General features: G+C 34.5%; 1 protein-coding gene across 2 annotated transcripts in view; it reads left to right on the forward strand.

Moving 5' to 3' along the window:
- The window catches only part of twz (BTB/POZ domain-containing protein twz), an 83,553-nt gene extending 68,732 nt beyond the window's left edge, over nt 1-14,821 (forward strand). For both annotated transcript variants that reach the window (XM_035364519.2, XM_035364527.2), the window contains one exon: nt 10,208-14,821. In XM_035364519.2, the coding sequence (XP_035220410.1) occupies nt 10,208-10,907 (700 nt within the window). In that variant the 3' untranslated portion in view covers nt 10,908-14,821. The remainder of the gene's footprint in view (nt 1-10,207) is intronic.
- Nucleotides 14,822-16,918: the final 2,097 nt, after the last annotated feature.

The following is a 16,918-nucleotide window of genomic DNA, read 5'->3' on the forward strand; positions in this document are numbered from 1 at the left end:
ATATTTTCCAGAATTTTCCAGGGTTTTCAGATATAGAGTTAGTATTTTTGCGAGTTAACAATTCGTATAAACTCTGTGAAAAACATGCCAGAAGAGCAAAAAAAATAGCCAAAAATCCCGGAGGAGGCATTCTAAATAACGACTCTCTAAATATTCGGCGAGCCGAAAGTCCTTTCGTGTGGTTTGGTGGAAGGAGAGAGGGGTGGAAGACCCTCGGGCCCATATCCATCAAAATTGGGGACGGAACCGAGTAAATTGCACTGTCACCTGAATGGTGCTCAAGGTTGTTGCCAACGGCAGACGTATTCTAGCGCTCCTCGCCACGAGGAATTTCGCGGGCTTGGGCTGACTACGTCAGACAAGTGAGCATAAGCAACAGCAACAACAGATGAAGATATCCAGATCTTCATTATCAGGATACTTTCATCTATTTACATATAAAAAAATGTATGGTAACACTTAACATTCTATAAACGTGACTATTGATCAATTGACTGTGATTCCCCTTCGCAGTTATGTATTCTAATACTGTTTTTTAATAAACTTCGTAAAGGATTTTTTTTCCCTTCCTTGTCGCGTGCTTTCGTAGTGTAATCGGAAACACGTCTGGCTGGCAATCGGAGTTCAAATCCCGGCAAAGGCATTTATCATTTTTCATGTGTCCGGGTCTGATAAGCCTAATGAATCTGCAGCTTTATAGTACTTCGAATGCTGAATTTGCCCCTTATTATTCCAAGTTATTTATTTTATTATTTAAAATTATCAAATAATTATATTAATCCAAAATACATGCTAATCCTAAAAGATTTCAAAACTTTATAAGTCACATAAATAGATATAACCGAATACGGTTTTCACTAAAATGAATAACAACGAGGTGTTCATTATTTATGTTCCGGAGTGTGGGGCGAGAGGAAAAAGGATGAATATTGAGTTGAAATTTTCACCCTTTATCCTAACGGTTGCAAAAAAACATGGTCCAAATAGCACTGAAAAATACTAAATTGTTTTGTCTTTCGACGGATTTTCTTAACAACTACTTTTGTATTATGTAACGAAAAGATTTTGGGATCTGAGCAAACCGTTTTCAGTGCCATTCTGTTTGCGATCATTACTCACAGTACGGTGCAGTACCTTCTAAGAAAAGGGAGTATATATTTATAACATGTTTCGCTTTTTCCATCCCTAAAAAATCCTCCCTTCGATTAGTTTTCGAACAAACTTCACTCAGCTACTGATTTAATGATTTTTATAATTTTTTGAAACAAGGATTTATAGGACACACTGAGAAAGAGGTCGTATGAAAACTTTTTGAGCTAAATTATTCATTTAACTTTTAGATTTGTTAAGAATTAATTTTCTTATGAAATGAAAGATAGCTGAATCCTAAGAATGCTTTGAAAAGTGTAAAATTAATTTTACATGAAACCCCCTTCATTCTTAAAGCTTAATATTGATACAATTACTTAAACAAACATTGTCGCTGCAAAATAGTGCGTTAAATTGCAAGAAATTCTCAACGAATTTGCCTTTAATGTACTTCATTTAATCTTAACATAGCTCCCATCCTGTTCGAAACATTATTTGATGTTCCGAATGGATGCAGTGCAGCCATTTTCCGAATGGATGCAGTGCAGCCATTCCTTTAATATCCAGTGAGCTGGAGATGCGTTTCTATTCGTATCGCCCTGATGAAATATTACTCTGCGCAGACTAATTACATTGATCTCACCCTCTTGATTTGCATAACCAGTGAATTTATTGTAAATTGAGCTCCGTTAGCCGTCACTCAAAGCTAGCGGAGTAAGTATTAATAATTCAGTGCCGGCTTCTTGTGAATCGCTCTTTCCCTCAACGAAAGGCAATTAGTAAGTAAGCCCGCAATTTGGAAAATGGCTTTTTTAGTCCAAAACCTTTCCACTTTTGAAAGCTGCGTAGTTTTTATATTAAACTTCCTTGAAATCTGCAATCACGGACTTAAAGGGAGGTTATTCATTCATACATTTTATGCTTTTTACATCATTTGTTGACAGGAAAATCTTAGTTGACATAATCTTTGCGCTAGTAAGCATCAGCTTTAACTTCTTCCGGGCTTAAACCGCAAGGCAAAATCTGTGGTCTTTACTGGCAAAAATATTAGATCAAAATATTTGGTTTTTACAGGCAAAAGTATTTAATCTTTTCTTTTTGATCTTACTATGGTCCTGGTGTTTTCATTCAAACTTCAAATGTTACATTTTCCTGCTTAGTTCCTATTTTAATGTTTTGGCTCCAGACATCGGTACTTCCCTTAAATTCATCTTTCCAGAAACATTACAAAGCTCTTCATCTCTCTAAAGTTAGTGTATGAGTACGCTAAAATGCTAATTCACTCTTTAATATAATGCTAAAGCGATAACAATGATATAATAATTTGATTTTTTTATTATTATTTGATTACGCACACAGTGGTATCCGACAAAGAGAGGGATGCTCCGTGGAGGACATTCTAAGGGAAAATGATTCGTATCCACGTTACACACGGAAAAACACCATGCAGCCAGCCTGTTATTCAAACCCCGGATCGAACTACCAGTGTTCAGCGACTTTTACGGCTCGACCGCTGGTGGGCCAATACTTTGCTTAAAGGTTAAAAAGGATGCAGGCTAAACATATTCAATAATTCCCCGAAAATTAAAAAAATGATTTTCTGCCTAGTTAAATAATATTAGTTGTAATGTAGAAGTAATATTTATGTACCACCATGCATAATGTAACTTTCATAGATATATATATATATGTATAAACGAAGCACTCGGGAAATGCGGACGAGCCCCTAACGCATTGCTGGCGGTGGTAGTGCCCGCGGTGTAGCTTGAGCCGGACATCTTCTGTTCCAAGCTAGGCTATTCGGGAAAGTTAGTAGGAAGGGACAATACCAGGATTACCTGTTGGTAAATATCTGGTGCCCCCCTCACTTGTACCTGTACCTAGTTAAATAACATCATTGTAAATATTTTTGCAACTATATTTCACGCTTATGAAATCAAAATCCCTAGAGTTAAAAATCATATTTCGGCTAGTCATTTTTCGTAAATCTAAGTTGTTTGACTTTTATCATCTCTTTCATCACCTAGGCAAAAAACAGATTCGTCCTTATCATGCGTTACTAATACGCAATCTAAATTTTAAAAAAATATATATATATTACAGATACAACAACGTAAAAACTGGGTACCTGTAATATATCTGTACTTTCATATATTATATTTTTATGAAAGCTTTTTCATATAAGTCGCTATCATTCGCAATTTGGGGATAGTCGTGTAACATTAATTGGTATGTTAAGAGTTCAATTCTTTAAGTTACACCATATAGGTAATAAAACAAGAAATAGCCAAAGTATTGCGCAACGCGCGATCTCGCAAATTCGTATGTGAAATTGTATGCATCAATGATTTGTTTCCTTGCGTGAAATCTTATCTTTCTCAAATCTCTGAAATTTGTGTGATGTTGCTCAGAGCTTAAGGTCTTTGAGTATCTCTTCGATAGTTTTTTTCACTATTTCAGTAGCACTACGATATTTATGCTCGTAAAGATATTTAACTATACAGTCACTTTTAGAAACGCACTCTCTTCTCGCATTCTAAAACATCTGATTTTGACTAGATGAACAGCAATTTTTAAGGAAAAATTATATTGGACAAGAAAAGCACATAATTCACAATTTACGTCTTATTTATTATAGAGCTCTCAAAACAAACGTTTCGTGAAATGGATTCAATCTAGAATGAGCTTATATATATTTCCATACTGCAAGGTTAGACGAACCTCCCTACGGACCACTGCAAAAGTGTTTTTTCCCACGGTGTCTTTATTTCGGTTTCAAAAATAATATTTTAGAATATATTTTATATTTCTTAAATCAGTTTGACATTCCGCCTCTCAAAGAGTCACAGTTGTGAAGACTGGTTATTTAACTTAAGTTTGATATCTGATTTGATAGCTAATTACATGAGGTTTTCAGGCATTCGTACCCGATCCACAGTGGAAGAAGGCAGCTTTTCTCAAAGTACATGTTACCGTGAAAGAATGAAATCTGGAGAATATCGACATTCTTCGGTGACTGTCAGTATTCACATAATCGCTTAGTGTGTGTCCGAAATATTTGCTAAATATCCTTATTTCTCACTTACTCCGGCAAATGTCGACATTTACCATACACTGATGGTGAATGTTAAATAAAAATATCTTTATTACGTTTTTAAATCATACTTTATTATTAAAGCATATTATGCTATATGACAAAATAGGAGAAAGCTTACATAACAGCTTATGTAAGTAAACTGTTGAACTTAAAACAAACTATATATTCTAAATGAGAAAAGAAAAATAACACCCAATAATAAGCATACTTAATTATGTTATTAACGTTATATAGTTGTAGAGACATTTGGTTAATTGGAAAAGCCGGAGAGATGAAAAATGAACAAACGCCTTCACCAGGAATCGAACCGCGGACCTCTGGAATAAGCGCCCAGCCTGCAGACCACCACACCAAGAAGGCGGGAGAAGTACCTTATATACTCCCCCTTTTAAAAGACGACTGGTGTTTTTAGGGGACCCAATCGCCAAATCCTGGGTGTGGAGAATCATCATCCGCCACACTTTTAGTTCGAGCGCCACTGTAGAGACATTAGGATTTTTTGGAAGCAGGAAAAATGAAAAATATGCAACTCCTTCGCCGATAATCGAACCACGGACCTCTGGAATACGTGCCCAGCGTGCAAACCACCACACCACGAAGGCATGCCAAGAAGGCGGGAGAAATACCTTATACAGTCTTATTTATTGCAAAAACTAAAATTGTTGTGACATTTGTGTGAATCGCAGAAGTGTCCTTTGCTTTTACAACGCCTCTCCGTTTTCTCGGGTTCTTGTTTAAACCTCCAATAGAGCATATCTGCGCTTGTCGGCGTACACGGGGATGGTTCGAATGTATAAGAATATAACCAAATATTCGGTCTTTCACCGATTCATTTGATATGTGTTGACATTCACCGTAGAATGTCGACATTCTCCAGTTTCGGACGTTCACGTAACATGAATGCCACTAACGTACTTTAATTAATTAGCTTCAGTTCGTTTCAAGAAAATATATAAATTTCTGTTACTGATTTTTGTGATATGATAAAAGGAATAACACAAATTAACATTTCCCAGTACTATCCGATAATAAACATGATTCTGCCATTTGCATTAATGACTTTCGGATTAGAATGATATCATTTGCTACTAGGTCTGCGATAGTTGCGATATCAAAGGTTTTCGTAGAAACTGCGGTTTCTTTTAAGCCAGTTTTAATCAGCTCCTTCTACAACAAAAAGAGATATGTGTTCTGACTTATCTATTTTACACTCAAGTTTAATTTTAAATAAGAACACTGGTGCATTTTAAAGAGCTATTTTGAAAGTGAAATGATTCTTATTTAACTTTAGTTAGCACGCAATTACGTAATAAAAAAAAAAGGAACTTCGCAGGCAGATTCTTTTTTAAGCTGTCTTAACAGCGAAATGAAAAAAAAAAAAAAAAAAAATCGGAGTCTTTTTTAGCTTTTTGCTGGCTATATATCCTATATAACAGCATGAAAAGTAATATCTGAACTGACATCTTTGCATTAAAGAATACGTTCATTAGTACTTATATTGATATATGTTTTTTAGTTTACTAAGTTCTTCCTTCAACTCTTTTCTTGAAAAAAGTATATATCGCGTAATTTTTACTTTCGATTTTCAAGAGATAAAGAAAATAACGTAGATTATGTGGCTTTGTGACTTTGGAAAGATTATAAGAAAAAGGAATGCAAGTGATTTTTCACCAAAGAAACAAATATCTGATAAAATAAAAATTAAGAAAGTAAGATGATTGAATAAACCTAATTTACTTTTTATTGTATTTAATATATATTTGCTGTCTAATTCAACACAGCTAATTCTTTTTTTTAAAAAAAAAAGTTTTATACATGTAAATCATCACAGTATATTAACGTACTTACTTAAAATACTTTTTTTTTCATAATTTCATTCCTAAATGATGACGAGATTCAAACTCTTTTAATCCTAATATACATCCTACATGATCTAATAACAGAATATGATATAGATGAACTTTTTAATGTTGCATATTAAACAGAACCGTAAATAGTACATGTTCCTTAATATAATTAAGAAGATAAATATATATATGGTTTTAAAGTTATAGAACCATTACGTTGTTTTGATGTTGAAGACGTAAAAAATGAGCAATGCTCTCGCCGGGACTCTAACCTTGACTTTTGAATACGCGCCGAATGTGCTACCGCTACACCACATTAACATGCAAAAGGGAAGGAGAAAATATCTTATATACTCCCCCTTTTAAAGTGCAACTGGGGATTAGGGGACCCAGTCGCCAAATCTTGGTGGTGTAGAATCATCATCCACCACTTTTTTAGTTATTTAGTTCAGGTGCTATTGTAAAGACATTAGGTTATTTTTAAGCTGGAGAAGGGAAAAAAGGGCAATGCCCTCCCCCGGGACTCAAACCTGGACCTCTCAAATACCCCGAGTATGCTACCGTTACACAACGAAAGCATGCAGAAAGGAGGGAGAAAATACCTTATAAAGTATTGCATTTGTTTCAAATTACTTTTACACTACTGAATACATTTATTTAAATGAAAAATTTCTTGTGCTAAAATTATAAAGAAAAATTTTGTGCAGCAGTAAATTAATTATCAGATTTCTTATGCTTCTCGAAGAAGTTAAGGAGCTCCTAATATAATCTGCTCTCGTGCTAAAGAAAAGTTATTCGCAACAGTAAATGAAGTCTCGGATTTTATGCCCTCTTAGACGAAATTAAGGAAATCGCAGTGTCGTTAATTCACAATTTTCGTAAGTCTTTTGAAAAAACATCCGATTTCATCGTTTACATTATGCGGGAACATCCTTTCCCGTCATACGAGCTATTTCATCATATTTGTTTCCTATTATAAGAGAAAAAACATAAGTGAGGAGTTTCGAAAATGATTTAATAAATATACGTTAATTCATGTCCAGCAGTTTACTTATATTATTTTCAGAAAGTATTTCACGTAAGTGATGAGTTTAAATCTCTTTCATAAAATTTCAGGCAGAGCAAAGTGTTTGCTAGGCGCAATCATCACGTTTCCCTGCAGCAACTAGGAAGTGAAGCTCAGTGATGGATTGTGTTTGTTGTGGCGCCGCTGTCACAACCCCAACTGAACCTTGACTTCCAAATTGGACAGGCAGCTAGCTAGCTATACGAGTTGTGCAAATATATACGCCAATTTTGGGGTTTGGCTGAGGAGGTTATGCTTTAGGTTAGAGAAACGAGTTAAGACCAGATCCAATGGAGAATTCCTAAAGTATATAAATCTGTCTCAAAAACAGGGTGTATACTTGTAATAACTTTCTAATGGACCAAATTAACATTAATAATTATTCAAAATATTTCCACTAAACACGAAATGTGAATCTTTGATATTTCCAAAGTGAATATCTAAATTGCTATTTTAAGTAAATAAGGAAATTTAATGGTATTAAAATAGTTATTATATTGAGGAAGTAAAATATTTCACTTTGAAGAGGTATGTGTTATGTGAGCTTAATTCTCATATTCTAGTAACGTAAATATTATCAGATAAAAAATTTGTTTCTTGCATATGATTAAGAGAAATTATTTAAAACGGGAAGGGTCTAGATACTGTAACTTGATAATTACTTGAAGCTAGTGTAAATCAGCAACAAATCTTAGTCCATTTTAAATGGACTTATAACTTTATTTGCAATATATCTTTCTTATTGATAGTAAATACTGTTAGCTGTATTTAACTATCTTGATCTTTATTGTTTCAAATATATCAGAGGAAATGATTTTTTTCCCTTAACTATTAGCGTTTTATTTAATCATTAACTATTAAAGTTTATTTATCATGCATTACCTTTCATGGAAAAAGTAAAAATCTTTTCCCTCTTCTCAAGTAGCAATGTTAGTAGTATTTTTCTGCTGCTGCCGTTTAATGCATTTCTGAATTTAGAAGTCATTCGTCTTTCTTCTAAAAGTCCATTTGAATGTTTCAAATATATATATATATATATTTCTACTTAAAGTAACTATTTACTTTTCCCTTTAGACTATTTTACCTGAGACATAGAACTTTGACTATTTCACGTTAAAACGGAAAAGTAAACTACTTACTTTTTCAATTTTAACGTAAAATAGTTGTTAACTATGCATTTTGAAAGAAGTTAGTCATAAGAGATAGAAATTTACAATTTAAAAAGTAACGCAATAAATCTGACTTTAATCATAGTTGTCGAACATGCAGTTTCAAATATATACAATAATCAAATCCTGATTGTCGTATAATTAATATCAAAATAAAGCAATTAAACTATTGATAAAGCGCATATAAATTATTCTATCGCATTACTTTGTTTGCAAAATCAAGACATTTTTTACTTTTCTGTATTCATTTATTTCAAGCAGATGCACTGTAGCATCTAAGGTATCATTTTTAGTATTGTGTAATTATACTAAGCTTATTGTTATTTTGCGCACAGTATGCAAATGTTTTTTTATTTTAAACTGCTCATAAAGAAAACTACCTTTATTCATATTTCGCTAAAATATCTATCCTATAACTAAGTTATCTCCCTTTAATATTTAACAATAAGATACATAATTAGTTTGTGCTACTTTAACGATACTCAAAGAGTCAGAAAATATCCCAGCCCCGAAATTCGAGTAGATAACCTACAGAAGTGCATTTTATTATTTCCGTATGAATGGTGCATAATCGGCCTCCCAACTGACCTAACAACCTCAAGGACGTTTAGGAGAGCCTCCTTCATAATAAATAAAAAAAAAAAAAAAAAGTAGTCGTCAGATTCTCTCCCTCCCCCCCCCCCGAATCTCTCCAGCAACTCACTTATGAATAAAAGCTTTCTTCCAGTCCTTCATGTTTTTTAAATTTTACCTATTGTCGAAATCTTTTATCGCGTAAGTTTTTAAGATATTAAAAGTTTATGAAGGTTTTAAAGTGATTTTCGAAAATCTTATGTATGGGATTATCTTTGAAGACAGTTTTTCCGTATTATGCATTTTAGGTGCAATTTTTCTCTCTAAACTGTTTTAGATGCATTTCAGTGGCATTCCTATTTTTGAATTTTGATTATGTGTTTATTGTAAAGGTCTGCTTAGATAATATTTTCACATTTTTGTCACAGGAAAACTTTGCTTCTTTAACAGTGCTACTCAGAATCAATAGTATTATATATAATCAATTATAGTGTTATATATAATCAATATAATTTCTCTCTCCTTTCTACGTGCCTTCGTGGTTAACTGGAAGCGACGTATAATCCGTATATTCAGAGTTAGACTTCCGACGAAGGCATTACACAAACCTTGTAGTTCTACAGTAGCGCCCGAACTAAAATATGGTGGACGATAGCACATGACCACCAGGATTTGGCGGTTGGGTCCTGTAATCTCCCTTCAGCTTGCCTTTGGCGTAATTGAAAGCGCATCCGACGCGTAATCGGGAGGTCTGAAACCCGGAGAGGGCTGCACATATTTCACGTCTCCTATACTGAGAAACCTAATGTCTAACCTAATACTGAGTCTAACCTAATGTCTAACCTAATGTCTAACCTAGTACTGAGAAACCTAATGTCTCCTATAGTGAGAAACCTAATGATCATTATGTTACCGTATTATTATTTTATCCAGACATACGAACTTAATGAATACAAAGGTGCTGTGACATCACATGATTCAAATAGAAGAGGGCTTCTTCACCACAATTCGCGCCAAGGTATAATGAGAATTCATTTAATTACATTGAAAATTTATGCAGCATTCCAAAAAAAATCCTTAGCCACGATCCCTTTACAGTATGGCCTTCACTCTGGTACAGGATAAAATAGTTTTGCTAGAATTATGGCAATTTGCAACAAATCTTTTTTATAAATATTAAGCATTTCATCTCTGATCATGTACGAAATTAAACGATTTACATTTCAAAGCATGTTTAGCATTGACCCAAAATATATTTTGGCTTGTTACTGTGTTTGTTACATATATTTACTACTATACTATTTTATACATGTTCTATGTTTGTTTCAAAATATTTCTAATAGGTCTGAATTTTTTCCCTCCCTAGGCATCCAGACTCACGACTTGCAAGAATGTTCAATGGAAGCATACCAATAGTTTTAGACAGTCTGAAACAGCATTATTTCATCGATCGTGACGGCAAAATGTTCCGGCATATTCTGAATTTTATGCGCACTAATAACTTATCGCTTCCGGATGATTTTAATGAACTTGACTTACTGTATGAAGAAGCCCGTTTTTACGATATTCCTGCCATGGTTCGACAAATTGAACAATTAAAACGAGAACGCAGTAAGAAAAAAGTTGAAGCAACATGTTCCTCTAGTTCATCTTCTCAGTCCAGAAATGGTCGTAGATATCACGACAGCCAGAATAATATGCACAGTGAATGCAGCAGTAGTCCAGGATATGACGAACGTGGTCCAGGCGAATTTCAGTGTCTTGCCCTCAACGTTAGTCCAGATCTAGGTGAGAGGATTGTAATCAGTGGAGAAAGAGCTTTAGTAGAAGAGGTCTTTCCAGAAATTGGACAACCCTTGATGGACGCAAGAAGCAGTGTGGCTTGGAACCAGGACTCCAAACACGTAATTCGTTTCCCTCTCAATGGTTACTGTAAACTAAACTCTCTGCAAACTATCGTGAGACTCTTAAACGGTGGTTTTCGAATATTAGCATCTAATGGTGGAGGTGTGGAAGGACAGCAATTCAGTGAATATTTATTTGTCCGTAGATGCGCCCCTCTATGAAATGAGGGTTCAAACAATTTTTGAACACTGTGATTTCACCACTTTTACCATTTCGAACTGTGAAATGCTGACAGTATTTTGGGGGGCTATGTATAAAAGCGCAAGTCCTAGTGTAAGAATCCTAAATTATACGGATGAGAACTAGGTTTCCGCAGATTAAGGTGCCAATATATAGAAGTGTAAATTATATCTCCATTGTTGCTGAATTTTAAGTCTTGTTAACAAGTGTTGATTTGGTATCCGTTGGAATATGTCTTTCGTGCAAATATAAACTGTTGAACCAAATTATATGATTAAAAGGGAAAAGATCTCAATTTCAGTTCTACAAACATTTGTCTGTCTTATCACGGGAGAACTGTAAAGAGCAAGGTTGCTTCATATATTAGCACAGCTAATCATAGTCACGTCTTAAGCATTAATTTACTTTCACTCTGATAAAATGTACTTGTATTTCCAATGTCATTTGTAACCTCACTATGTAAGTTATCATTTTTTTAACATATTTCTAAGCAAATAACGAATTGTGCTAAGGAGATTTAACAGTCTGAAAATTTGCATGTTTTACTTTAGAGCTAGCTAAAAAAATTGCATTCTGAATCGAAAGTGCTAGTCAAGATTATTCCTTTCATAGACAAATACAAGAAAATGACCCTCAAAAACTTCATTATAAAACAAAATGCAGGCAGTTCTGAAATCTGAAGGAAATTTTTATGAATCCAGAGTCAGCATATTTTTATCTTTTGGAAATTTCACAATACGATCACCTTCATTTGCTATCATTTGACAAGGAATCTTAATTTCGCATTATTATACGTATTCTTAATGGGAAACGTACTACGCCTGTGAAATACGAGGCGTATTCGGAAACTAAATACCGTTTTGGAGAAAAAAAATTGTAAAACAATTTTTTCGAATCCAATTTTATTTTTACATGAAAATACATGTCTTAAACTATTTTTCAACATAGTTTCCGCCAATGATCAAACACTTGTCATAGCGGGTGACCAGTTTTTGTATACCATCGTCAAAGAAATTTCCCGCCAGTTTCGATAACCACGACTCCACAGCATTTTTCGTGTCATCGTCAGATCCAAAGCACTTGCCACCAAGCTCGCGCTTCATGTGCAGGAACAAGTGATAGTCGGACGGCGCCAAGTCCGGGATGTACGGCGGGTGATCGAACTTCTCCCAATGAAACTGTCGAATTAACGATTGAGTGACACCAGCAGTATGGGGCCGAGCATTGCCATGGAGCAACACAATTCCTTTACTGAGCATTCCTCTTCGTTTGTTTTGAATGGCACGCCTTAGTTTTGTTAAAGTCTCACAATATCGTGCCGCATTAATGGTTTCACTTCTGGGAAGAAATTCAGTAAGCAAAACGCCTTTCCTATCCCAGAAGACAGTGAACATGATTTTTTGTGATGACATTGTCACTTTGAACTTTTGTTTTTTCGGAGAATGAGTGCATCTCCACTCCATCGATTGTTGTTTCGATTCTGGTGTGAAATGACACACCAAAGTTTCATCACCTGTCACAATTTGATTTAAAAAGTTTTCTACCTCATCACTGTACCGCGTGAGAAATGTCAGGGCACTACCAAGTCGCTTTGTTTTGTGAACATCAGTGACCTTTTTTGGAACCCATCGGGAACACAGTTTGCGATAATTCAAGCGGTCAGACACAATTTCGAACAAAACAGTACGTGAAATTTGTGGAAATGCCTCTGAAAAAGTTGTCATTGTGAAGCGTCTGTTCTCATGAATTGCTTCATCAACTTTCCTTACCAAATCATCGGTGACAACAGAAGGCCGACCACTCCGAGCCTCGGCGTGGACATTTGTTCGACCTGCATTAAACATTCTTACCCACTTTCTCACCATTCCATCACTTTTCCCGTATTCACCGTAAACTTCTGTCACTTGACGATAAATTTCGGACGGTTTAACATTCCTCGCGTTCAAAAATTAATCACGGCACGAATCTCACAGTCAGCGGGAGAACTAATTGTCTTAAACATTTTGAATGTGCACAGCAAACTGAAAACACAACATAGAGCAACCAAAATGGCGACAATTGAAAGTCAGTGAACAAGAAAGACTAGTGCGCATGCGCGGGACGCCTACCGCAGCGCTGCGACGGCGCTAGAATGAAACGGTACTTAGTTTCCGAATACGCTATGTAGTATCCGAGCTAGTAGTTTTTAAATTATCCATGATAATTTTTCCTATCTAGATATATCGGTTACATCTGTAATAATATATTTTATACTTACATTTAATAACAAGTAGGTAGTGCCTCTTTTCTGTTAGAAATGTCTGTAGCGAAACCTTTCCGATTTTGCAGGCTGTTATATTATTAGGGCAATTACAGCTTACGCAGCCTGACAAATGTTGCCGTTGCAAGAGATTTAAGATCGTTAAATTTCACGCGACCTAACAAATAGCCTATTCTTAAACTGTTGCCATTTTACGCCATAGAAGATCTTAAATTTATCTTTCAAATTACAACTGTAGTTGTTTAACAAACTGGGTGACTTAAAAACGATAAATGGATTTCTTAATAATTTACGTCTTTATTTGCTTTTAATAGCATACTTAACTGACAGGATTTATCGCATTTGATTCCTGTAAGTTCACAATATTTCCAACCGATAATGTTTTAATGTTTCTAATATTAAAATATGTTTCTAATTCAGTTGCATTACGCACCTCAGGAAACTTTTTTTGAGGTAAGGAATATAATTGTTGTTCTTATCATAATTACTGCTAATACATAGATACAATCACATCAAGTACTTTTTTTTTAATCCCGATTGCTTCTGTTGTTTTTGTTCGACTTTACTCGGCTATGGAAAATGTTTGTTTCTTTGCTTTAATTAAGGTAATATAACAGCAGCATATCAGATATCCATGCAGAATTCCAGATTGTTAACTCTTTGGAGATACATCCAAGCGCACACTATGTTACATTTATGTTTATTATTACAAATAGTCATTGGAATACTATTTAAATTAATGCAAAAATGAGGTTTTTTTTTTTTTTTTTTTTTTTTTTTTTTTTTTTTTTTTTTTTTGTATAGTGTTTAGAATTGTTCTTTTCCGTATGTAAATTTGCACTAAATATTGTCATTTTTATTCCCACACAAGAAGAAATTATCTTTTATTGATAAGTCATCATTTTCTATTTTCCCAGAAAGAATTTTATTCGTGCCATAAAAATTATGAGTAATTCCATTGTAAAGAATTAGCGTATAACTGTGCTTAATGGCGCCTTCGCTTCTCTATGACTTGTATATAATTTATCCTGCTGTAAACTGCTCATAATCTTGGCTATATTTTTGGAATTTTGCTGTTTATACTCCTAAAATATAATTGTCAATATATATGTGTACGTGTTTTGTGTTTCGCTTTGTTTTCTTTTAAATTCGTCAACAGTTGTGTTACGTTGAGTTTTTATTATCTGAGGCTTTTATCATTGTGTTACTTGAATCTTAATGATAATAAACTATATTACGTTTTCGTAACCCTCCCAACTACTTTTGCCTTCCGAAGTATCAATAAGAAATTGACAGATGTTTTTCTCCCCGTTACTTATAGTAACTGTTTTATTGCCAATTCAGCGTAGTTGAATATATTTACATCATTCACAGGATCTAGATTGTCTTTAGTAGAAGAACAAACATTTCTTTCTTTAATGAATTCAATTTATTTACAAATATTTCTGCTTAAGTAAGAAATTATTATGTTTTATTTTACAAAGTGCAATGTAATTTATGGTTACTATTCCTAGAAATAATTTCTGTGCCATGAGTTTCATTTTACATTTCCATGATGCCATATTGTCATCATAAAAATTATTTTGCTTTCATTTACTTTTGTTTGAATTGCCATTAAAATACTGATATAATTGACCAGTGTGCTTGTCTATTTCATTAAAACACCGTAAATACTTAATTCTTGTAATGTTTAAGAATGACAAAAATAAAATGTACATCAGTCAAACTTCATTATAAGGAATGCCAGTAACATGCTCAATGAGTTAAACCTTTCAGTACTGAATCTGTATTCACTGAAATCATCAAAGGATTTGGTTAAATGAAATTTTTATAAAGAAATTTCCTCATTAAAGCTATCATTTCTTTATACACATTTCTTTTAACTGATTTCAGTTATATATTACCCAATAAAACAAGTAGAAGACAATTCTCTCGTGTATTGTAACTAATACCAGCTTTTAAACATTACAAGATAAATTAATAAAAGCTTTATTAGAGTCGCAATATGATGTCAGACATCAAAATGATGAAGAGAAATTATTCATTAGCAACCAAAATATTTCTATGTTTATGACAGCTAAGCTTATGAGTTTTGGTTTGGTTGGTTTATTAAATTACGGCAAAGCACTCGAGGGCTATCTGCCTTAAGGGAGAAATGCCTTCGTGGCGGATTTTTTAAGGGAAACTAGCTCGTATACACGCTACACATGGGGAAAACCACGAAAACACCCATGCAGCCAGCCCGTTCGCTGGATTCGAACTACCAGTGTTCAGCGACGTTACTGCTCGGCCGCTGGTGGGCCCTTATGAGTTTTGAATGACATTATTGTATCTTAAGACTATTATGAAGAATTCTGTGAAAGAAATTACAGCAGCTAAATCGTTTATTACTCAAGCAATTCTGTACCGTTTGCTTAACTTTAAATATGTTATCTGGAAGTGGTTGTAACGCTGATAAATAAGGATTTGTTATAACAAGGAGTTAGTGATACTTCTGCCCCCCAGTACACGTATGAATTGTCGCTGTGTAAGCATAGTAAAAATAGTGCAACGATTTTATTCACCTCATCTTTAGCTTGGGTGAGAAAAGTGTCTTGTAAATAAAATTATGTCCCATAATAATCATCGCGATTTTTGGCTATCAAGACTTCAAGATTAACATTTTATTCAAGAAATAGTTCGCCCACCAGCGGCCGAGCGGTAACGTCGCTGAACACTGGTAGTTTCGGTCCGACTTTCGAATACCGCGAACGGGCTGGCTGCATGGGTGTTTTCGTGGGTTTCCCCATGTGTAACGTGTATACGAGCCAGTTTCCCTTAAAATGTCCTCCACGAAGGCATCCCTCCCGTAAGGCAGATAGCCCTCGAGTCCTTTGCCGCAATCTAATAAACCAAACCAAGCCAAGAAATAGTTAATAACATTGTTTTCGTTGCAAGTTTTAAGATGAATTTTTTTAAAGCGTAACTATTGAGACATCAGGGAATACGTTTATTTATGCCTATCAGATATAAATTTAAATTCATCTTATAATCTTATAATGTTATTTTATTGCGTAAGATAATAGAGAAGTGACCAAGCAACTATCTTTATAAAAGCTTACACGTTTCCCTTTTACACCTTACATAGATTTCTAAGGTGTCTCTTTTAAGGTGTCTCCTGACATAGATACATTACATGCATTTTAAGGTGTATTTCTCAGGAAAAAGCTGGCTTAGAAAATTTAGCAGTTGAAATTGCATTTCACAAAAATTTGTGAGTTGCTATTTAAATTATGCATTAAAATCCTAGGTTACTTAAAAACTATCATTAGCATAGTCTGAAGAAGAAAGGTTCTTGTTACTTATCTCACTCTATCTTCACTTGCTTGAGAGTAACAGAACCGTTGCAAGGAGCGCAAGAATGCTTCTTTCGTCAGCATGGGCCTTAAATTGACATCTTACAAGTGACAGAATGACTTAGCACAGGTCCATCCTAGTTTTCAGAAAGAATCTCCCAGAGACAGATCCGAGGGTTTCCGACCCCTCTATCTCCAACACCAAAACTCTCAAGAAGACTTTTGTCTCATTATGTATTTAAGTGTCGCTAATACACTACGGACTTACAAACATCTAAAATTCCAATTACATTATGTTTCGGCTACGCGGGACTTGACGTCGAAAGGGACTATTCTCAGAACCCGCACAATTCCAGGAAACCCATGTAGCTAGGTTACCATTTTCACTTACTACAAA

Source organism: Stegodyphus dumicola, chromosome X1 (assembly GCF_044657685.1).
Source record: "Stegodyphus dumicola isolate Sdum_Otavi_A_Nest chromosome X1, ASM4465768v1".
NCBI lineage: Eukaryota > Metazoa > Arthropoda > Arachnida > Araneae > Eresidae > Stegodyphus > Stegodyphus dumicola.